The sequence below is a fragment of the Hippichthys cyanospilos genome, chromosome 3 (assembly GCF_059441005.1).
Source record: "Hippichthys cyanospilos isolate Australia breed blue-spotted pipefish chromosome 3, RoL_Hcya_1.0, whole genome shotgun sequence".
In the NCBI taxonomy this organism is placed as follows: domain Eukaryota; kingdom Metazoa; phylum Chordata; class Actinopteri; order Syngnathiformes; family Syngnathidae; genus Hippichthys; species Hippichthys cyanospilos.
The window spans coordinates 1739024-1760685 of NC_142371.1; the positions used below are offsets into that span (position 1 = coordinate 1739024).

General features: G+C 40.6%; 1 protein-coding gene across 1 annotated transcript; it reads left to right on the forward strand.

Moving 5' to 3' along the window:
• Nucleotides 1-313: 313 nt before the first annotated feature.
• On the forward strand, nt 314-14167 carry LOC148425383 (transcriptional repressor scratch 1-like). The gene is made up of 2 exons (XM_088411588.1): nt 314-914; nt 9726-14167. Exons 1-2 carry the CDS (start codon nt 800-802, stop codon nt 10451-10453), a joined length of 843 nt encoding a protein of 280 aa, XP_088267714.1. The 5' UTR covers nt 314-799; the 3' UTR covers nt 10454-14167.
• Nucleotides 14168-21662: the final 7495 nt, after the last annotated feature.

A 21662-nucleotide genomic window follows, 5' to 3' on the forward strand; every position in this document is an offset into this window, starting at 1 on the left:
CCAGACAGAAAAAGAGTGATGAAAGATGGAAAAAAGACAAAAAGAAGGGTGAGTGTGTGTGTGTGTGTGTGTGTGTGGGGGGTGGGGGTGGGGGGGTGTTAACAGCTTCAATAAATCATCCGGGCCAGTCACTGCTCCCTGGAGAGGTGGGATGGATTAAATTAAGCACTCCATGGACTATCTCTCTCTCTCTAGCTCTCTGTTTGTCTCTCTCTCACTCTCTCACCCCTGTCTTTATGTACATCTCTCTCTCTCCCCCCCTCTCGCTTATAAATGCCGCCAGCTGATCGTCAGACAACACAGGCACGGAGTAGCTCGCTGCACTAAGCGGGAGAGGAGAGAAGAGAGAGGGAAGCGGCAGAAAGACGAGGAGCTGCAAGGAGGGAGGGGAGGGGGCATGCAACGACGATTCGCCGGGCGGACTTGAGGACTACTTGCACGGGAACCGGGACTGGAGGTTTCCTCGGCAAAGCTCCCACTCTCCCCTCCCTCTTTCTCCTCTCCCCGTCTTCCAAGGCTGATCTATTTCTTCTTCGCCGCACGTGAGGCTGGCGGCGAGTGGACTTCCGTTTGTCTGCTGCACAGGAAGCTGAGCTGAGGGGAGCTGTCCGGTGCTGAACTTGCTCCCGCTCTGCCAAGGAGGAGCCACTGGTGGAATTTAAGAAAGAAATCCAGAAATTCAAGACCTCTGCAACTATTTACCAAGCTTGCTCCTAGCCTGAGAGTGTGTGTGGGCGTGTGCGCGTGAGTGCGTGTGTGTGTGTGTGTGTGTGTGTGAGTGTGTGTGTGTTGCACCACCATGCCGAGGTCTTTCCTGGTGAAAAAGGTGAAACTGGATGATTTCTCCACCGGGGATGATTTGGAAAGCGCCTACCGGCCCAGGACGGAGCTCAGCCTGCGGCTACATGACAAAGGTAGGTCGGGCTCATCTTGAACAGGTGTGTGGCTGTTGGTCCGCTGCAACCACAGCCAGTGCTGGAATGTGCTGAGGATGCATGGCTGATTTCCAAGCATCTCAAGTGCTTGTTTTTTGTTTTTATCGGACCCTGCCGATAGATAAGTCACTCATGACAGTAGTCAGCATAACAGAGCAGGAAACAATTTTCCAATTTGACGGAAAGGCTGCCTTGCTCAAACTGGGATACCTCAACTTCTTGATCACTCCCTCTGCCACAGCTGTCCTTTATACACTCTCCCAGCAGAGCTATTTTGAAGTGGATGTTAGCGAGAAGGTCGCATGAACTCAATCCGTCCCATGTTTTATTGATTTTTAGCTCATAGTCAACACTGCATCTCCCCGATGCACTTCCTGCTACACAGGCTAAGTAAGGTTAAAGAAGATAAATAAAGAACAGGTGGCGACAAACCTTTCAACTATCTACACCGTGGGACATTTAAGTTAAAAAAATACTCAACAAGTTTTTGCCACTGATATTAATGTTATGTGTGATTGTAGCACGATGATTGCAAGGTATAACAGTAGAAGCTTTCCCGTGCATCTACATAATGTGAACATTTTAAGGGAAAAAAATGGCTTAATTTGTTTTGAAACAACATTGTGCATGACGTCACACGAAACCTCAGCATATCATGCAGGAGCTCGTTTTAGTGAGTGTTTGAAGATTAAATTTACTAAGTCTGAAAGCAGACTCAAAGGGTGTTAAGTGAGGAAGAATAGAAATAACGATGAAGAATGAAATACAGCTGTTGTAATTGTTATATGTTATTGTTGTTTGCACTTTTTATATTGGTTATCTTCCTTTAATTGAGATTATTCATAGAGCACCTCACTTTTATGTCTTGACCAAGTGCTGCGATTATTATTATCGTAACATTTTAATAGCAGTATAACCTTAGAATTTATTAACATCTTTCGTCCTTGGGCAATTAAAGCTTCAAGAAGTGTTTATGTGCCAGATAAGTTGTTGGTTTTTCAATTATGTAAAATAGCTTTTAAATAAAATGACTCCAAACCACTGACACCCCCCACCCCCACTCCTACCTTGCGAATGAATAGCTGTTATGCAACAATTGTGAAATACGTAAATCACTGAAATCTCAAAGACACTAAAATTGGAAGGATAACATATTTTAGTCAAGTCACTCTTAGCGCAGTGACACGTTTGCTTACAGTCTGTGTGTGTTCTGCCACTGACGGGTTACTGGCAACATGTCAAGATTGCAGTGTGGGTATCTTTGCAATATGTGCGCAATCTGTGTGGAATTCAACACACTTTTGCAAAAAACTATAAGTATGACACTTGCAAATGTGAATACAATAATTTTAACTCATTTATAGACTTGTATTGCCATTAATATAGTGAAAAGGTAACTTAAAACCTTTCCAGTAGATTTAATGATGCAGACAGTCTGACCCAAACAGGTTCTTTTATTTCCCATGCAAAAACTGTCTCAAAATCCCAAATCTAATTGAAATTCACTAAAACATTTGATGATAATAATAGAATGCACCTTGATTGCAATATTTGTTAAAACACTTATTATGACTTGACATTAAAAATATGATCTATTAGAAAAAAAAGATTACTTTTTTGTGGATGCATTCTGTGCCTTTAATGCAGGATTGTCTAAACTCAGTCCTTGATGGCCAATATCCTGCATGCTTCCCAGCTTTCACCTGATTTAAATGTTAAGGATTGTTATCAGGCTTCTGCTGAGCTTGCTGATGAGCTGATTATTCAGGTGTGTCAGGGAAAGAAACCTGAAAACCATGCAGGATACGGGCCCTTGAGGACAGGGTTTGGACACCCTTGCTTTAATCTGATTTAGAAGAAACCACCATGTCTGAGGAAAAACAACCAACCAGAAACGTAAGGCATGATTAGAAATGTGTCTTTTTTTTTTTTTGTACATTCATGGACAAATACCTTAAACTTCTTCCCAAGCCTTTTATTGGCATTAATTTACTTTTAATAATGTATAATTATAGCCTGAGTTAGTTAGCCCGATAAGATGATGATACAGAAGGATCTCCACCGACTCAACAAGTTTGATTTGCGATTGATGATAGTGTAATGAGTCACACTTGAATGCAGATAATGTTATTTGTGCTTGTGCTCTTTAGTCAGGCTCATTGCTGTACATCCTCCAACAGCAGCGTGACTCATTGCTGTGCTCTGTGAACTTCAATACACCCTTATACAGACGTCTCCGTGCTTCCTCTCCATGCCTCCACCCGGGCGCCACTGACACATTGTTGCATCAGCGAGCGCTTCCCGCTCCTGACCCTCACTTGTGTTTGCGCGTCGGCCAAGATAGAAAAAAAAAAAAAAACTGTCAGTGGCGGACTCATCATGTCGAGGCTAACAAGCCCTGTGTGGTTTCACATGCGACCCGCAGTCCTCCGCTACCTTTTTCTAATTCTTCCCCTCCCTCCAATCCTGGCCGTAACGCTCACCGCAGTGCAGGATTTAGCCTCGCTGAGCCGCCGCGCGTTAGCGTCAACTTTCTGCTCGGATGAAGCAGAGTTGGGAATAATTGATATCCCACTTGTGTTGCCTTGTGCGGAATGGGACTGCTCGGATTGAAGGGACGCCCTGCGGATAGTCATGGAGAGGTTGTCTCGTCAGCTCAATAACAGCAACACAAAACCACGACGACTTTGTGCGGGGTAGAAACGCGGAACTCGAAACGAACTTTAGAATTATGAGGAAGTGCAATGGTTTAGCCAATAACTAACTTGGTTGCTGTAGCCCTTTATATACTGTAAGTTGGTATTTTGTGTTTTTTTTTTTTTTTACTGGTTTCTTACATCTGTCTAAATTCTTTCTGAATCGTAAAAAGGATTTATAAATATAAATGATTCTTTGTCTATGAACTCGGTGGCTGACAAGGTGATCATTCTTGGGTTCTACTTTTCACTCTAAGAGCCTGACTGATTTTGGATTTTTAAAGCCGGTGCTGACTCAGATATTTGAAGAAATACCATTACAGATTAATCGGCCACTGAATTAAATCATTCATTGATTCCCAGCTGAGTTAAAATGGAATATTGACTTGCATAGCAGTCAATGGTAGTGAAGCCCAAATTAAAAGAATGTTGGATGTCTAGACCCATCAATGGCCGTGAATGAGTTAAAAACTATGTATTGAAAAAAACACCAACTTATTTAAGGGTTCCTTACATCTTACAACAGGGAAAAAAAAGATACAAGCCGGACATTTTTCTTTTTTCTTTAGTAAGTGCGGATCGGTCGTGCACTGGTTAGCAAGTCCGCCTCACAGCTAAGGGACTCGAGTTCGAATACAGCTGGCTCGGAAACTTCCTGTGTGGGGTTTGCATGTTCTCCCCGAGCCTGTTTTGTTACTCTCCGGGCACACTCCCAACTCCAACGCGCTAAAAACATGCATGGCAGTTGTATTGGACATACTAAATTGTCCTAAGGTGTGATTGGTTGCCTGGATGGATGTTCGTCTGTGTGCCCTTCAAATGGCTGGGAACCAGTTCAGCGTGTCCTCCACCTTGGCCCAACATCAGCTGGGATAGATGCCCTTGTGACCCTTGTGAGGATAAGCTCTATAAAATGGATGGATGTTCTTTTGTATATTTTTTTTTACTTTTCCAACAGAGAAAAATCTGCTGTATTTGATTGGTGGGCAGATGTGTGAATATCTTTGTTTTGTCATTGTCGCTATTTTTTCAAGATAAAAACAGATTTTAAAAGAGTTAATATTGTTGCAAAAGTAGTCACTCAGGTCCTACTTAAATGTGAGCAACAGTTCACCCACGACACTGAACTAAATAAATAGTAATAAATGAATGTTCGACTTTACAATACTAATTATATCTAATACTAATAATGTGCTAAGAATGCTTACACTAGAAAAACTACATATGGTGGGGGAAACTAAATGGTTAAAGGTGAAGTTAAAATGCTAGAATGGACCATAATCTTGGCCAGGAAAGGTTTTTAAGTTATTTATTGTCATATTCTGGCAAAAAAAAAAAAAAAAAAGCATTCCATTATCGAGATACACTGACATAGCATTCCTAAAACAAGAAATCAAATGTTGGGTCTAAACCAGCAGTCTCATCATTATGTACAAGTCTTCTGAACAGAGTCAAATATTTTTGTAGCCTCAGTTAATTACATGAGCAAATCAAATATTTGGGAACCGCTCTTCCGATTAGAGAGTAGACTGCTACTCAACTGCAATTATAAACAGTATTGTTCTATTTACAGCTCTCAGATGGTGTTAATCAAAAGTGAACATCACCATCCTTGTAAAGAAAAAAAGTTTGTGTTGGATCTCAGCAAGTTGTGCGAGTGCTTGCAATGTTATGGCATACACTGGTCACCATTCATTTAACTGAGGTTTTATGTGTGGAAAGTCAAGCCAGAGCCCTGAAAATACGATAGAACCCTTCACGGCTTTAAAACGTCATTAGGGGAAAGAATTTTCAAGACCCAGAGGAGGTATATTCAGGCGTTAAATTATATCTAAGGATACAGTTGTGTTTTGTTTTCATACTCACTTCCTGGAGGCTTTTCAGTTTTTGTTAGAATCGAGCAAAAGTAGTCACTATTTGTTGCTAGAGTGGCGTTGGAGGTTGCATGCTCACACAAATATAGATCACGGTCCTCAACTTCGATGCTATCCAAATTTGCTAGCATTGCTGTCTACTGGCAAACATGTTTATGATCAAGTTGACTACTGTTTGGTCTCACAGTGAATGCTAATCACACACAACATGGGATCTCAAATGAATTATTTTCTTTCCATCTATCTATCTATCTATCTATCTATCTATCTATCTATCTATCTATCTATCTATCTATCTATCTATCTATCTATCTATCTATCTATCTATCTATCTATCTATCTATCTATCCATCCATCCATCCATCCATCCATCCATCCATCCATCCATCCATCCATCCATCCATCCATCTATCTATCTATCTATCTATCTATCTATCTATCTGTCTGTCTGTCTGTCTGTCTGTCTGTCTGTCTGTCTGTCTGTCTGTCTGTCTGTCTGTCTGTCTGTCTATCTATCTATCTAATATATCTAATTTATACACATCCACTTTCACGTATTACATCACTAAGCATTTAAAAGACGCGATGCTTTAGTGCTAATGGTGGGTAGACAAATGACAGCCACACAGGTTAAGTGCACAGTCATCAGTCAATATGCTGTACATTTAATGTTTCCTTACAGTATGTTTAAGAGGACACGGATGTCTGTGTCTCGCTATGATGTGTTATTCGAATAATGCCTGCTCACGCTTCTCTCGACTCATAAGAGTATTTCCATGGATGGATGCATGGAGAGAGGACACCGAAGCACTCCGAATAATTCCTACTGTAAAGGCTTCAGTTTTGGAACTGCTTGTATCAGTCGGACTCAATACAGTGAAAATCCTCATCAGATGAGGGTGCCGGTGCAAGGTTTATGACATCAAATGCACATTTTCAATTGCTCAGCTTCATCTCAGCTCTTTTGCTATGAGTGTGTTCGTTTTTTTTCACTTTAATAAAGTATGGAGGAAAAGCTATGCAGCATTAAATGCATTAGGCGGAACACAATGTGCTAACAAATAGCAACGCTGGATGTGGCTTGTGCCTGTTGGCCCCAGTAAGGTGATTGATTCCAATCACAGGGGGAATGTCAACAGCAAGAAAATGGACTGGTGCAGCGAAATTGAGACGGTGGCTTACAACATTATGCAATTGCGAATCCGCTAAACAAGTTAGTGTCCAGTAGCGGTGAACATTCATTTCCCTACCTTTAATCAGCCCACACAGAGACATTTTATCAAAGGAGCTCATGGCAATTTAACTAACAAAAACCACACAAACTAAATCAATACTATTTACTTACAACTTTTTTACAAACTTTGTGCGTATGCGCATTTGTGTAAAAACAACCTATATTTGCTAAAAAAAAAAAAAAAAGATCAGACTAAAAGGGGAGTTTGCAATTATGACTTGACATTAGTGATATCAAGTATGTGACGGATGAAAAAGTTCCATTCTAGCCCCATCTTGTGCTTCTGATTCGAGAGACAAGAAACCACCAAGGCCAAGGAGAAATAACCAATCTGACAGACTCCTGAGATGTCATTCATTTGTACTGTGCTTGCTGGTGGACTCATCTTGACCCTTGATAAGCACCTTATTCACAAGACAGTGGGACTATTATATGTTTGAAGTTGGTTATCTGTTTGAAGGTGTCCCTGAGTATTTGACAAATCGCTGTAGTCAGGCCAAAACCTCAAAAGACACATTTTGATGAACTTCATCATTTTTTAAAAGAGCATACTATTGGTCTAGATATGCGTGGGTTATTTTTACAAATTATCCACCAATCCAAAGTTCTGAAAATCGCTTGCTAATTATCTCTATGCTAATGTTAATGTTTGAAAAACTTGACCATTTTTGGGGTCTCCTGAAAAGTATTGATTTTGGAGATACAACGATCCTGTCGGACGCCAGTGAATTGATTGAGATGACTTCTGTCTCTGGTTATTCCTTCTCGGGCAAATAAGAGACACAAGATGAAGTCAGAGATGGCTGATGTTGTTTTGCAGATCATATTTACCATGTAGATGGTGAAATGCGTCCGAGTAATTTGACTACCCCAGTTAAAAAAAAATGCTCAAGGAATATTTCTTTTATTTTGGAACAAAACAAAAGAAAAACACAACAATTTTTGTTCTTATGAATTAAAAAAAAAAACAATCATATTTGGATCACTGCAATATTATGTTCATTGAGATTTTAGAGTGGTCTACTTTGTAACGACAGTGAAGAAGAGGCAAGATTTTGCATGCATCACTGAAATTGCTGTTCACCCTGTAATCATGGGATAACTGCCCCTTTGAAAATCCGGATTTTTTTCAGGAACAATACCGTGAGCATTTTTGGCCCTCATCAATGAAATAAACTAATAAGAACTAAACTGTGGCATGTGGGCCATATTTTTTGACTTATTTTGCAATTGTTTTCAATCAGATGTGCAGTGGATGGTGTCAATTCTAACTAGTGTCCCTACAATATGAATATATATATATTTTTCTCTAAACTGATGACAATTGTTTTACAGAAAAAAATACAAATTACAGATTAATCAGTTGATTAATTTAAAAAACAATGAAAAAAATAGCATTTGTTTTCTCCAAAATGCATTTCAATAGGTTTCTATTATATGTGTAGTTCTACTATTCATGAGATGGTCTGATTGCTACTCCTCACGAATAGCATTGGTTCAACAATAATATTGTATAGTATATTGTTTAAAAAATATATTTTTGGTTCACAGAATGCTTTGCAATTAATGTCAATTAATGAACTAAAGTCAAAAGGCATTCTTACTTGTCTTATGTGTTTGTCTTATTAGTAGTTGAATGGGATATTGTATTATTTTTCTCAATAAACTGTCTTTAGGTTTTGTGTAAAGTAGTGATGTCCAGTCTTTCTGCTGCAGCTTTTGTTCCTTCCACCCGATACAAACAACACTACCCTGTTCTGGAATTTTGTTCAATCACCAATTCATGGCGCTAACGAAGGGAATGATTATGCTGACATAGGCACCTGTTGCTAGTCTTTACTGGTGGCTCAGACTCTGTTATAGTAGCGGCCAGCATAAATTAGCCGTCAACAGCAGCGCTTGAGTGCTCTATATAGGCTGGCGTGATAGGTGTAAATGCCTCTGTACACTTTGACACAGCTGTTGTTTGCAAGGAATGCATTTGGACCAATCATGCTTTTCCAGCCATCAAATTCATCTTGTAGGCTAAAATGTACGGGGGGAGGTTTGTCTAAAATTAAATGTTTGTAGACAGGAATGTAGGGTGTTGCTTAGCACAGTTCAAAAGTCAAAGAAATGTTGATCTTAAAAAATCTGAAAGTTGGCCATTTATATTTAGATGGAAATGTGTTATTTGGTCTCCTGTGATTAAAATGATTTATCACCAAGCAAAAAAAAAATCCGAGTAGTTAATATTTGTTTCAACCTTTCTGTAGAATATACGAACACTAAATACACTTAACAGTTGCATTTTATCCAAACCTTTGATCATTTCTTCAAAAGGCATTTCACCTCAAAGGAAAAGCATTGAAAGATGTCAATAGGGAGCTGAAATTTCACCCAGATGGTGATCACATTCCAAATTTCAACGTGCACAACCATTAGCATGAGTGTGCCATCCCTGGGCTAAAATTTAGCGAGAATGTTGTGGCAGAAAAAACAAAAAAAAGGATAAATACTGCACAAGAATTGATCACAAGTAGGTCAGGTAATAAGGACAGTTTGATTTAAAAAAAAAGTCTAACATGTTCTTCACAATAATCTATTATATGCAGCACCACTAGTCACACGGCATTCTGACTCATATTGAATGGGCGTAATGTGAACTAAGTAGCAAAATCATTCCATTTTTCAATCCATCTCTAGGGGTGGCCATGTTGTCAGTTGCTGTGCAGTGAAAATCAAATCACAGCTGCTCAAGAATCAGGTAGCGTCCGATCATGGCTCAGGTTGCGAACATCGCATGTCTGAACTCAGAAAACAGGGGAGCTGTGAAAAGAAGGGGCAGACTCCAGCCAGGGCTTAGCACATTTCTTGCCATTACTTTGTTTGTCTCGTCACTAAAGCAAGTCTCAAATGAAAAAAATCCAAAACGTCATGGATTTAACTCGGATGAGACAAAACAAAGCAGAAAGCCTAACCGCGTTGTTTTCTCGTTGCCTCACAGCCGGTTACATCAGCGACTACATCAGCCCGTCCGTGTACGACGGCGAGAGCGACGGCGGGATCAAGGTGCCCTCGCCGGACCCCCTCTACGACGGCATCCACAGCGACTACGGCGCCCCGGACTCGGAGTCTCCCGACAGCCCGGGCTCCGAGCTCACCGACGGCTACATCAACGGGGACGCGGCGGTCAGCGACGGCTACTCGGTGGACGCCTTTTACATCACGGACGGACGCTCCAGGCGGAAAGCCCTGGGCGGCCCTCGCAGCATCCAGAGGCACACGTGCAACGAGTGCGGCAAGACCTACGCCACCTCGTCCAACCTGAGCCGGCACAAACAGACGCATCGCTCGCTGGACAGCAAGCTGGCCAAAAAATGCCCCACCTGCGGCAAGGTGTACGTGTCCATGCCCGCCATGGCCATGCACCTTCTGACGCACGACCTCAAGCACAAGTGCGAGGTGTGCGGCAAAGCCTTCAGCCGGCCGTGGCTCTTGCAGGGCCACATGCGCTCGCACACGGGCGAGAAGCCCTTCGGCTGCGCCCACTGCGGGAAAGCCTTCGCCGACCGCTCGAACCTGCGCGCGCACATGCAGACGCACTCGGCCTTCAAGCACTTCAAGTGCAAACGCTGCAACAAGACCTTCGCGCTCAAGAGTTACCTGAACAAGCATTACGAGTCGGCTTGCTTCAAAGGCCCTTTCTCGCCTCTCGGGCCCCTGGATGCATGACCCCGCCACCCGCAAACTCAGTCGCCGCTCTCCCCACAGACACCAGGCGTCCATTTTGCTTTCTGACCCGGCTTCCTCTTCCTCGCTCACATTCTGCACCTCGCTTCCCCCCGCGGCCAATTCATGGTGACGACCAGAGCACAATTTGAAGGATTGAACTGTTTTACGCATGCACTTCCCTGCAAAAACAAACTGTCGACTTCTTCTTCCTGTTCTGGATAGAGACAACAAAAACAAACGCGGCTTCTGTCGGATATCCCGACTCGGGTCGGACTTTCGCAAGGATGATGACTGCTGGCTTCCTCTCTGCACTACAACGCGTAGAAAGAGTTTTTTCTTTTGCTTTCGCAGGAATAATAGTAATAATTATAGTAATAACAATGATAATAACGCTAATGTTCTTCTGCACCAAGTGACCATATTCTCTAGACTACTGAGGTAGAAATATATTTATTTATTTATTTATTTATTTATTCATTTATTTATTTAACTATTTATTTTTTACTTATTGCCATGAGTTTTTTATGTTGGATTTTACTTTTTGTTTACTTCCTATTCCTACCACAAAAGGCCAAAGCATCTGCCACTTTTTAAGTGCTATTTTTTTAAATTATGTTGTTCATCTTTTAAGATGGTTCTTTGCATGCAAAAAAGGAAATTGAATCTATGCCAACATACAAATCTTTTTCTTTTTCTTTTATTTTTGTTGCCAAAATTGAATAGACGAGGGCAATATTTTTCTCTTGGAGCCTCCGTAGGACTTTTTTCAAAGCAATAATCACACTAATGCATGGTATTTTATGATGAACTAACGAAGTATTACCTACTACTGTATAGCAGTTTTAAAAATCAGGTATGTTTTACTTCACCTATAGTCATAAACAGAAAAATATTGCAGACATCAGGGAACATGCCAATGTAGTGTTAGCAAAACAAAAAGAAACAAAAAAGTCTTTCCTCTCTCGTTATGCACTGCCTGCCTCTTAGTGAGTAGTACTAATGTAGGATTTTGGGGAGAAGGAGCTGGGATCAGCGGCTCGCCGGCTTCGATGCCTGTTGTTCCTGCAGTGGCGGACAAATCAACGTTTAACACGCCTTTTGAAAAATTCAAAAACAAGTCGAGCGCTGACGTGCAGGTGCATCCACCTGAAGTGAAGGCTGACGCACGCCGCGGTTAAAATTGCGCTGTGGTCAACTTGAAAGGCAATGCATTATTCAAGCGTACATAGTGTAGATTCTTAGGCCGCGCAAAAAGCGTGCACTTACGGCTGGATGGCCTAGCACCTTCACGGTTACAGCCTTCCCCGTATACATTAGTCCCGCTTATTCCGCAGCAGGCATCATTTCTTCCAACAGGATTAACCCGCAAGTCGTATAAGAGCCCCGAACAATACATGAGTGTTGATCCACATGGCTGATAGCGGCGTGGCTGAACCCAGCTCTGTAAGCCCCAAAAACATCCGCTGCAGATTCCTGGAGCTTCCCTGGAGAAAACTCGGAGGACACACGCAACTGCGCAAAAACGATTGTGCTGGGTAATGACGATTGGTGTTGCGTAATCTCGCAAAGACGCGCTCGGAGCGACAAGGAGAGAACATCTGCGCCGTCTGATTAAACTCCACACCCCAGTCAAGCTTCCAACAATCGGAAATAATAGGTTTAATATGAACAAGTGATTCTTTTACAAAGGACTTGTGATAATTGCGGCAGTTCCTCAGGCGTGCGTAACCTTTATTTAATCACATTTTAAGATGAAGATTCCGAGTTTAATAAGGAGATTATTCAATTAGTGATTTGCCTTTCACGACGCAATATTCTAGGGTTATAAGGAAAGAAAGGAGCGTTTGCACCGAACATGCACTCGCGCCCTACTTTTACCTTCATCTCAGATATAAACTAACAGCTCTTGTACGAAGACAAACACTTCTGAGAATGTTGCGAGGCAGCACTTTTGTATGAAGGTGTTATGTTGCAGCCGCCGATCTAATCTTGACGTCTTTGAAAAGTGAGTCTCAAAAGCAGAAGTATTTTTATCCAGGAATTTAGAAAAAAATAAAAGAGTGTAGTGAAAGCAAAGTAAAACATAAAAAGAATAACAGCACAAAATCAACAGGGATGAAGATAAGGTTGGGATATTTATCGACTGTGAAATCGATGCGATACCATAAAGGAGCTTAATAGCAGAGAAGTTAGAGAATTAAGAGAAGAAAGTGCACAGGAATAATTAGAATGCAACTCAGCAGAATGCACACCTCTATTTGATTGGAAAAATCCCCATAGGTATTGTTTCACTCCCGTCCTGTAGGTAGCGGTCATGAGCATTTACAAGGGAAAATCAAACTATGAGAGCATGATGAAGATGCTATAAAAAACACTGGAAATCTTTGACATGAACTTTTATTTTAAATTCTTTATCATATATAGCCATTTGTTGCTTTTTATCAATTGGTTTGTTGGTGAGCTGACAAGCAAGAGGCCAGATACACACCAGACTGGTCACAAGGTAAATACAGACAAACCTAACCACTATTTGCTTTCCTCAAATTATTTTCAAAACTGCAAATCAAAATGAGGTAAAGGGAAAACAAATGTCTTCTAAATTTGATACACCGTGTCGTTTGGAATTAAATGAAGAAAAAAAAATTGATATAAAGAACCAGTCATAAAAACTAATTCTGTGCTCTTTTATTATTTACACATTTCCTGAAGTTTAGTTTATTCCTCAAGTCATTGACATTATGAAGAAATATTGATAGAAGAATTTGGCAAACAATATTCTTTTTTACATGAAAACAGAAGAAGCTTTATAATTGGATTCAAAGTAGGCATCTCTAACCCACATAAAACATCTTGGTATTTTCTCAGTCAGCTTTTTGATATGGAATGGAATTGAGGTAACAGCGGGTAAAAACGTTTGACTAGTATTATTTAAAATGAGTCTTCAAGTTATCGTCGCTCTTTGAAAGCAGCGGGTGTGTTGGGCATATACAATAAGACGTACTCGGTATCAATTGCCACTGCTACGACCTGTAAACTGGAGCATCTCTCTCCTTCTACATATAACACAGTTTTATCTCCATCCCTGACCCCAAAAATTAGGAGAGCGGTGAAAAACAGCTTAGTGCTAAATCTCCGAAAATGAGTGCAATGTATTTCGTCTTTGAACATGACCGGCAATTATCTTTAAGCAAGTATAAGTATTTCGATACGAATCAGTGAATTCTCTTGACAGGGTCTTTAAAAGCAATAATCCACTGACCTGACCTGCGGTGTTTGCTCGCGACGGCGTCATTGGTTGCAGTTGCGTCTCCATGTAAGCTCCAGGATCTTTTTGCTCTCCAAGCACTTCCATCCGAATCATGTCCACCTACAAAGAAAGTAGCACAATGAAACTAACTAGAATTCAGGTAGAGAAGAATTGAAAACTTGTACTAGCTTGACCTCTCTTCTTTCTTTTCTTTTTTGTATTTCTGAGCTGAAGGGCGCTACGTTGACCGAACTAATCACTTCTTGGACGAGGGTTTGTAAAAGGACTGAGGCGTTTTTACCGCTGTACAGTGATATCTGACACACTTTATCTCAGGAGATTTGGAGCTCTCTGGTGCAGAGGGAGAATCTCCTGGGTCTTTTGAGCCAGTATTTAGACAATGTAAGCACAATGAACACAAAGCATTTTGTGGCACTTCATAATAAAGAACTATCTTAACCAACAAAGATGCTTTGCTCCCTTATTTCCCTTTTTATAGATAGAAAAATGAGAGTGGAAATAACACGTTTCGTAGCTTTTCATTCAATTTAAACCACATAGGTACATTTAAATGAATTCACGCTTAGAAAAATCCCTCATTCCGGACACATCTATGTCGGGTAATGTTAGCAGAGCTAATATTGTATGTTGAAAGAGATACCGAGAGATAGTGAGGGGGCACAGTGGGCTCATTAGCACTCTTAAGGCTGCAAGCTGCCCGCCGGTAATGGGCTGCTTTTCTTTGCTTAAACAAACACTGCAGTTTCCTAAATCAATATGTGGACATTTAGCGGCGGTTAGCTGGAGTGACGCAGGGTCCCCTTTCACTTTCAAGCGTGTTTTCCTGTCGGTTAGCTCAGTTGAACGCTTGACCTTCAAACACTCATCTGCTTAAAAAAAAAAAAAAAAAGGAAAAAATGAAATTAAAAGAACAAATTACAAATGTGTTTATATTGTTTTTCCGCAATCATTGATGACTGCTATTATGGTGTCATATTATGGGAGGGAAAGTGGTCAATGTGATCTTTTCACATGCTCCATTTGTATAAAAATCATTTCATCTATAATTTTTACCAAATTTGAGTGATTTTAACCTTTTGAGTAAACCTAATAGTGTGAAGTTGAGTCAAATTGTTTTTTATGATATGTTCCTCTCACCTCCGCCTTCCACTTGTCAGAAAATGACATTCTGACACTAATATTGCATTTGTGGATTAGGAATTAAGATCAAAATGACCCTGTTTCTGTACATTTCACCTTAGAGCAGACATTTTGCCACATGCTGTCTACTAAAAATGTCACCACAGGCTCAGGCCTAAAGTAACAGCCCATCATGGCTTGCTTGTTTTCGGAGTTTGGTCATGCGACATTTACGAGCTGAGCCGCAATGGGTCAAGAGTTAACGCTGAGTTTAATGTAATTTCAGGAATTTTACACCTCAACATTTTGACCCAATAAAAGTTGTTTAACTCTTTCACCGTTGGTGAAATCATACATCCAGAAAGTAGGGTAACCATTGTTTTAACGGTGAATTCATGTTCCTGACAGTAAAAATGGATCCACATAATTCAATACAGATTAAAACAAGGATAATATCGATGTGAAACACTTTAGTAAACTTTTTTTGCACTGTAAACTGTACAGTACATTTTACTTGCTAAGCGTAGGGATCAGGGACGGACTGGGAAAAAAAAAAGATTCAAGTTGAGTGTATTGCCTAATGGTGAGGAGGGGCGACAATGAGACTGCTTCGCCTGGCAGGGGGAGTTCTTCAAGCTGTAGCTAACACCCCGATACAATAAAGTTAGGGCTAGTCCGACTTGTGTTCCTGGTGTTATTTGTGAAAGCTTGTTGAGACTCAGCAAATCACCATTGAAATATGGTATCACTTTTTGTTTCCTCCCTTTGTCATTGTGTACTGATTCTTCAAAAGATGCTGTACTTATTTTGTTGTTTTCAGCAGTAAAAAGTCAATATTTTGTTCAATTTGTTTGATAATCATTTTCATGTACAATGAATGTCATTAAACACCTTTCGCTAATGTCTGTTGACTGAAAATTATATAACCTCAGGGCTCGTAACCGCTGTGATATCGGACATGCTGGGTGACGCGAATGAGGGTAGTCGACCCAAAAAGCAGGTAAACTGGCTCAAAAAATAAGATTTAATAAGGAACTTAAACAGGACAAGCTGGAACGAAACTGTACAAGTAACAGACAAAACATGAAAACAGAATCCAAACTCACGAGGTAACAGCAGTGAGCGGTGACAAGGATGTACTTGTGAGAAAAACATAAACGACGTTAGACAGCAAGACTACTACATTAGACAATGACCCGAAACTAACTGAATGCAAACTGGGGCTTAAATACACTGGACACTTAAGAAGGAAACGCGAAACAGCTCGAGAGGAACAAAAGCGAGAGGAACCTGATTGGATGACACAAAGAGGGCAGGTACACGGACAGGTGGAAACAAATCACGCTTACGAAGACAGGCGCGAGAGAAACCAAATAGGAACAAGACACAAGAACTAAAAAAAGCTAAAACAAAACAAAACAAAAGGAAACAGAAAAACTAACACCAACCCCGAGCAGAAACATGGCAACAACACATCACAATCTCAGCTGGCAAAAATCGTTGGACCAAAACAAGAAATCAGGTGAGCCATGTATACTTAACCGAGGCTGTCCAACCCCCGTCCTCGAGGGGAGGGGAGCGACCCTGTATGCTTTTGATGTTACCTTCCTCCAACACACCTGATTCAAATGATCAGCTCATCAGCAAGATTAGCGGAAGCCTGATAATGATTGATAATGATTCTGATCCTTTGAATCAAGTGTGTTGGGGGACAGAAAAAAACCATGCAGGATAGCGGCCCTCGCGGACAGACATCCATCCATCCATCCCTTTAATGAATTCTCTTATATTTATTTTAAATAAATGCTCTAGTTTGATTAAAAAAGCTTGTTTTGTGACAACAGTACTTCCACCACAATACTCTCTTTGTTACAGGAAATGAGATGAGAGTCTTGTTGCTTTCTGCTTTGTTAATTTTCATTATATTTATTATTTCCCAAAGGCTGACCCTGAGTGCGCTGCAGGCCTCTCTCTTTTTTGACATAATGATCCACTGTAGTTCCCCCCAAATAAATAAAAAAACAAATAAATGAAACTGTTGTTGCTGTTGTAGCTTTTGACGGTAGAAACAATCTCGGCTATCTATAAGAGCTGCGCTGCTTCAAAAAGACACAATGCAGCAGCTCTTTGCAGCTTTATCAAGTCGAGTACATCTCACGACTTCAACTAGAAAATTGGTTTCACAGCGGTGCCGGTGCACACCTATGAATCACCCCCCACCACCAACCACAAGCTTCTTTTCATCCCTCTATCTCTCTCGCTCCCTTCCATCACCGTCGTCATCGTCATCATCATCATCACCACCTCTTCTTTTACTCTTCTGCCTCCAACCTCTCCTCTCGCTGCTGCCAAGTTGAACCAGGCCACGGGGCCTTTGAGGACCTGCAAGTCATTTAACTCTGCGAGATAATAAGTCTTAGAATATAGCTCCCCTCAGATAATAAGCTTTATCGCTTGATTGCTCTGCACTCTCCCCACTGTCTTTAGATTCCTGTCCAGGGACCAAGTCAAGCGAATCACACCATTTCCTTCCTGGCAAGTCAAATTAACACTGTGTGTGTGTGTGCGTGTGTGTGTGCGCCTGCGTGTGTGATTAGCAAGGATTGAGGGAGCGCCAAGGGTGCAAAATAAAATCCAACAAGTAACGGTTAAGTAACAATAGCGAGGACACCTGTATCATTTAACAGCTCCACAGGTGTCTCATTAAACAGTTAGTCGGTGTTGAATTTATATAGCTGGATATGACCCGATGCCTCATCAGCATTCATCCGCCGCTAGAATTTTCCGAAGGCTCAAATTTAGCAAATACTTATGCAGCAGTATCACTAATGAATAAGAGGACGCAGAGGCAAAAAAGTGGCCACTCAAGTGAAAATGATATTAAATCAGGGTCACGTCGGGCGTGAAAGGGCAAAGACGTGTAATAATGTGATGTCATGGTGATGACCTCCACTTGGATGTGATCAGTGCAGGATGAGGGAACAGCAATCTAATGACTAAGTGACCTTTTCCCACCCCTTCTGCCTTTTTTGGATCCACTCAAGCTCACTTTTCATTTTTCATCTGAACAAACACTCAGTTTGAAGGACTTTACATTTACATGAGTGTAACATTGGTAGTTGCAAGTAATGTATTCCCGTAACCGTGACCAGACGTCCGTCATTTTGGAGACGTCATTTGGGAGGCTTCGTAAAGCTTCCCCGAAATCACCCTGGATAAATTCAGATCTGATTCTCACAATGATCCATAAAAAAAGGATTATGAATGCACATTTTGACAAGTATATCCTAATGACTTAGAGTTCATTTTAGACGCGATTAAACAATTATATATTTCCAAAAAGATAGGTATGAACAAATACGTAAAAGCTAGCGCTACAGTGTTTTGAATTGTATCATTTAAAGTTGTTATGTATCTTCTCAATGTTTTTTTTTTTAGGGTTTGATTTACCGAGTAAAGTCTAGTACCAAAAGTATTAGATTAGAATAGAACTTAAAGTGAACAATTACTTCAGTATTTAATTACCTAAAGTATTCAGTTATGTCAGTAATTAATAATTTGAGAGCCACTGACATGAACATATGTTAAAGAAACCCTACCAAGGGGCGTTGAAATTGATTTCACGATGACAGGTTGCTGACATCCGAAAAGCCCCAATTACCGGAATCGGTTTCTCGTTTCAGCTTTGGTATTGTATTCGTAGAGAATCATCCGCTCAACATCTGGAGCCGCTTTTTAATTATTCAGATTTTACGGTATCATTAGCAGGGTATGACGATATGCCCCAATTAAGGTAAAAGTGCAACCGCTTAATGGAATTTACTACTGCACCATCGAGAAGATCACAGCTAGGTGCATCCTTGGCTTCTGGTACACATTGGTAAATGAATCTCAGTCAAATAGTGCACTCCAGTATATGACTCGTTGAGGCCATTTAGCATTAAAGCATTAGCATTATTCCTACATCTTCAGCTCCCACTCCTGCGCAGGATGTTGGGAGCAATGAGGTATAAAGGACAAGGCTGTGAACATTTTTTTTTTTTTTACCACATTCCAGGCTATTTGTAGAGATGGCTGCTGTCATCAGAAGCATCAACAAGTGCTGTTCACAGCTCTGGCGGAGGTGTGGACTGTTCTGTCAGTCTGGTTATTTAATCATTTCAGAATAAGCATTCCTTTGACTTTGTTGCAGCAAGCACATGCCACTTTTACGTTCCCCCTAATGGCCACCACAGTAGGCTGGCTGATGCGCATGCTAATTTCAGCCCTACTTGTCAGAAAAGAGCCTTGTTCCCTGGGAAAAGCATTTACAGGAGAATATTTTCAGGAGCAATGGGCATGGATGCTGAACAAAAGCCCAACAGCATTGCTTCTTCTGCAAGAGATTTGTTGAAAAGGATGTCAAAGCTGCAAAGAGCTACGTCGCACTTTAAAAATAGCAGCCACTTCTAGTTTGGGTGGCAACAGGCCTGATATATTGGAGAACTGGTTTCGCGGAACTGGTTTGCTCTTCAGCAGCGCTAACAAGGCAGGGCACACTGAGAGATCGCTGCTTTCATTGTGTGTGATCCCTGCTTGTATTCATATTTGTACAATGCTCACTGTTTTTTTTTTCCCCAGCTAAAAGATATGGTTCCTCTGGTCCATTTTAGTCCTTTTCCTGACAGAAATATTTTGAAGAAAGCTGCTAGGACTACTGTGTCAATTAAAGGAATTATTGTACATAAACAAACACAGGTTTGAAGGTCTTCTTTGTCCAAGATTTTGACATTGTGGTCCATGAAAGAATGCTCTTTCTCTCTGAGGTGAAAATGAACTGCAGGCTTTGTTCACTTTTCTTATTTGCGTAATGGTTGCTTGGGCTCTCTCCCAATGAAGTGCTCACTGAACTTCTCTCTACACTGCACTTCCAAAACAAGGTTGGGGTTTCAAAGTACAGTTTCAGTCTAGGGTTAGGGTTCCAAAATGGGCTTTGAAACTTGGATTAGAGTAGTGCTTCTTAATTATTTTTGGCAAAGCCCCCTAAGAAAGGGAAAACACGTAGGTGCCCCCCTCCCACCATAACTCTAAACAACATTATGTATAAAAGTTGTACAGCCAAAACTATATCCTTTTTAACATTATTTAAAAAGAAAAAAAAAAACAATGTAACTCAACTTTCAACAACTGTTAACTACTTTTTCACAGCGTTTATACACCTTGCAGGTTATTCTGAAACAGAAAAAAATAACCAAGTGCGCCAAAGTGCTTGAAAAAAAAAAAAAACTAAGGTGGCACGATGATGGCTGAAGTAATAATCACAATTATTTTAGTCAATATTGAAATCACGATTATTCCTCATGTTTGGTCGAACATGTCTATTTATTGGCCTTTTTTAAACAAGCAATATATAAACAAGGCTTCAAGGCTTGACATTTACAAAGAATGGTGATAAATTAAAATAAAGTAAATCATGTTAAAACAAATGGCACACAGGGCAACACAGCTAACTTATTTGCTGAGTGTAAACCAATGAAAAAAAAAGAAGCCTACTTAGAACAATGCACATTGTTTTATGGAAATTTTAATAAATTAGCAGTCAAAATGTCATTTTCGGTCATTTCAGACCAAATTTATTCAATTTTTTTAAAATCAGGTTTTTTGAAATGGGTCTCAATTGATAGCTAGCACTTTTTATAGTTGGGAACCGGGTGAGAAACTCAATGCCATTTCACACTAGTAAATGATATATTATGGAGAGAAAAGCAGAGGCTTTTATTATGTGGGAAACATTGCCCCCTTGTGGTAGGATGACAAAGTGCTTGATTTGACATGTAGCATAGCCGGCTTTTTAAATGTCATCGCAGAGGATTAGCTTAATTAATCGTGACACCGATATCACGATTAAAATTCGATTAATTGTGCAGCCCTATGTCGAACCTTATTTTTTTGCAATTCACTTCACCTGGCAAAAGCAAAGCATTTTCCTGGGGTCAGTGAAATTGTGTTTTTAAGTAATTTAGTGGAGAATTACAATTTAGGGTTTACAACCTTAATGTCGGTTTTCAAAGTAGGCATTCAAGGGGAACCAAGTAGCATTCTCACTTCGAAGAGTGCTTAAAAACATTTCGGTTTGAGAATGTACCTGAACTTGCATTCTTGTATGTCCACAGACACAACCAAACATCGATTCTCTAGGAGACCTTCCTGCAAGAAACTGATGTTGGTATCCAGAGTTGATTAGTGCAGTGAATGATTGTACCTCAAGTTTGCTTAAGATAGGAAACCTTATTTAGAACTGGAGAAGTCTCCAGGATGGAATGCCATACATCTTCAACATCCGGCTGCTTCTACTCACGGTTGTCAAATCAGCAGAGACACGTTTGTAAGTGTACAGTACTTAACATAAATACACTCTTTTATTTTTTATTCTTTTTATTTCAAAGTTAGTACAGGAGCCACACAACTCAGTAGGAAGAGCACCATTAGCGTTGACCCTACTGCGAGAGGTGTCCTAGGTGCCACGCACAACAAATGTGATTTTCCTTATTATAACCGAGTGTGCCATCAAAATGATTTTCAAGCTTTTACCTTGGGATGGAATTAGAAATGCATGGCCTTAGAGAACCAGCATGCATCCCAATAGGCATCCGCGGGATTTTCTCATGCATTCTGATAAGCAAGGGAACAATTACAACGGGAGTTGCCTTTCATCAATGCTACAACACACTGAAACAGCACGTCATAAATACAAACAAACCTAGGAATTCGACAATGGAGAGTGTAGTGTTGCTAAATGTTTTGCCTTTAGGGAAATGCCATAAATGTGTCCTCTGTGAAAAA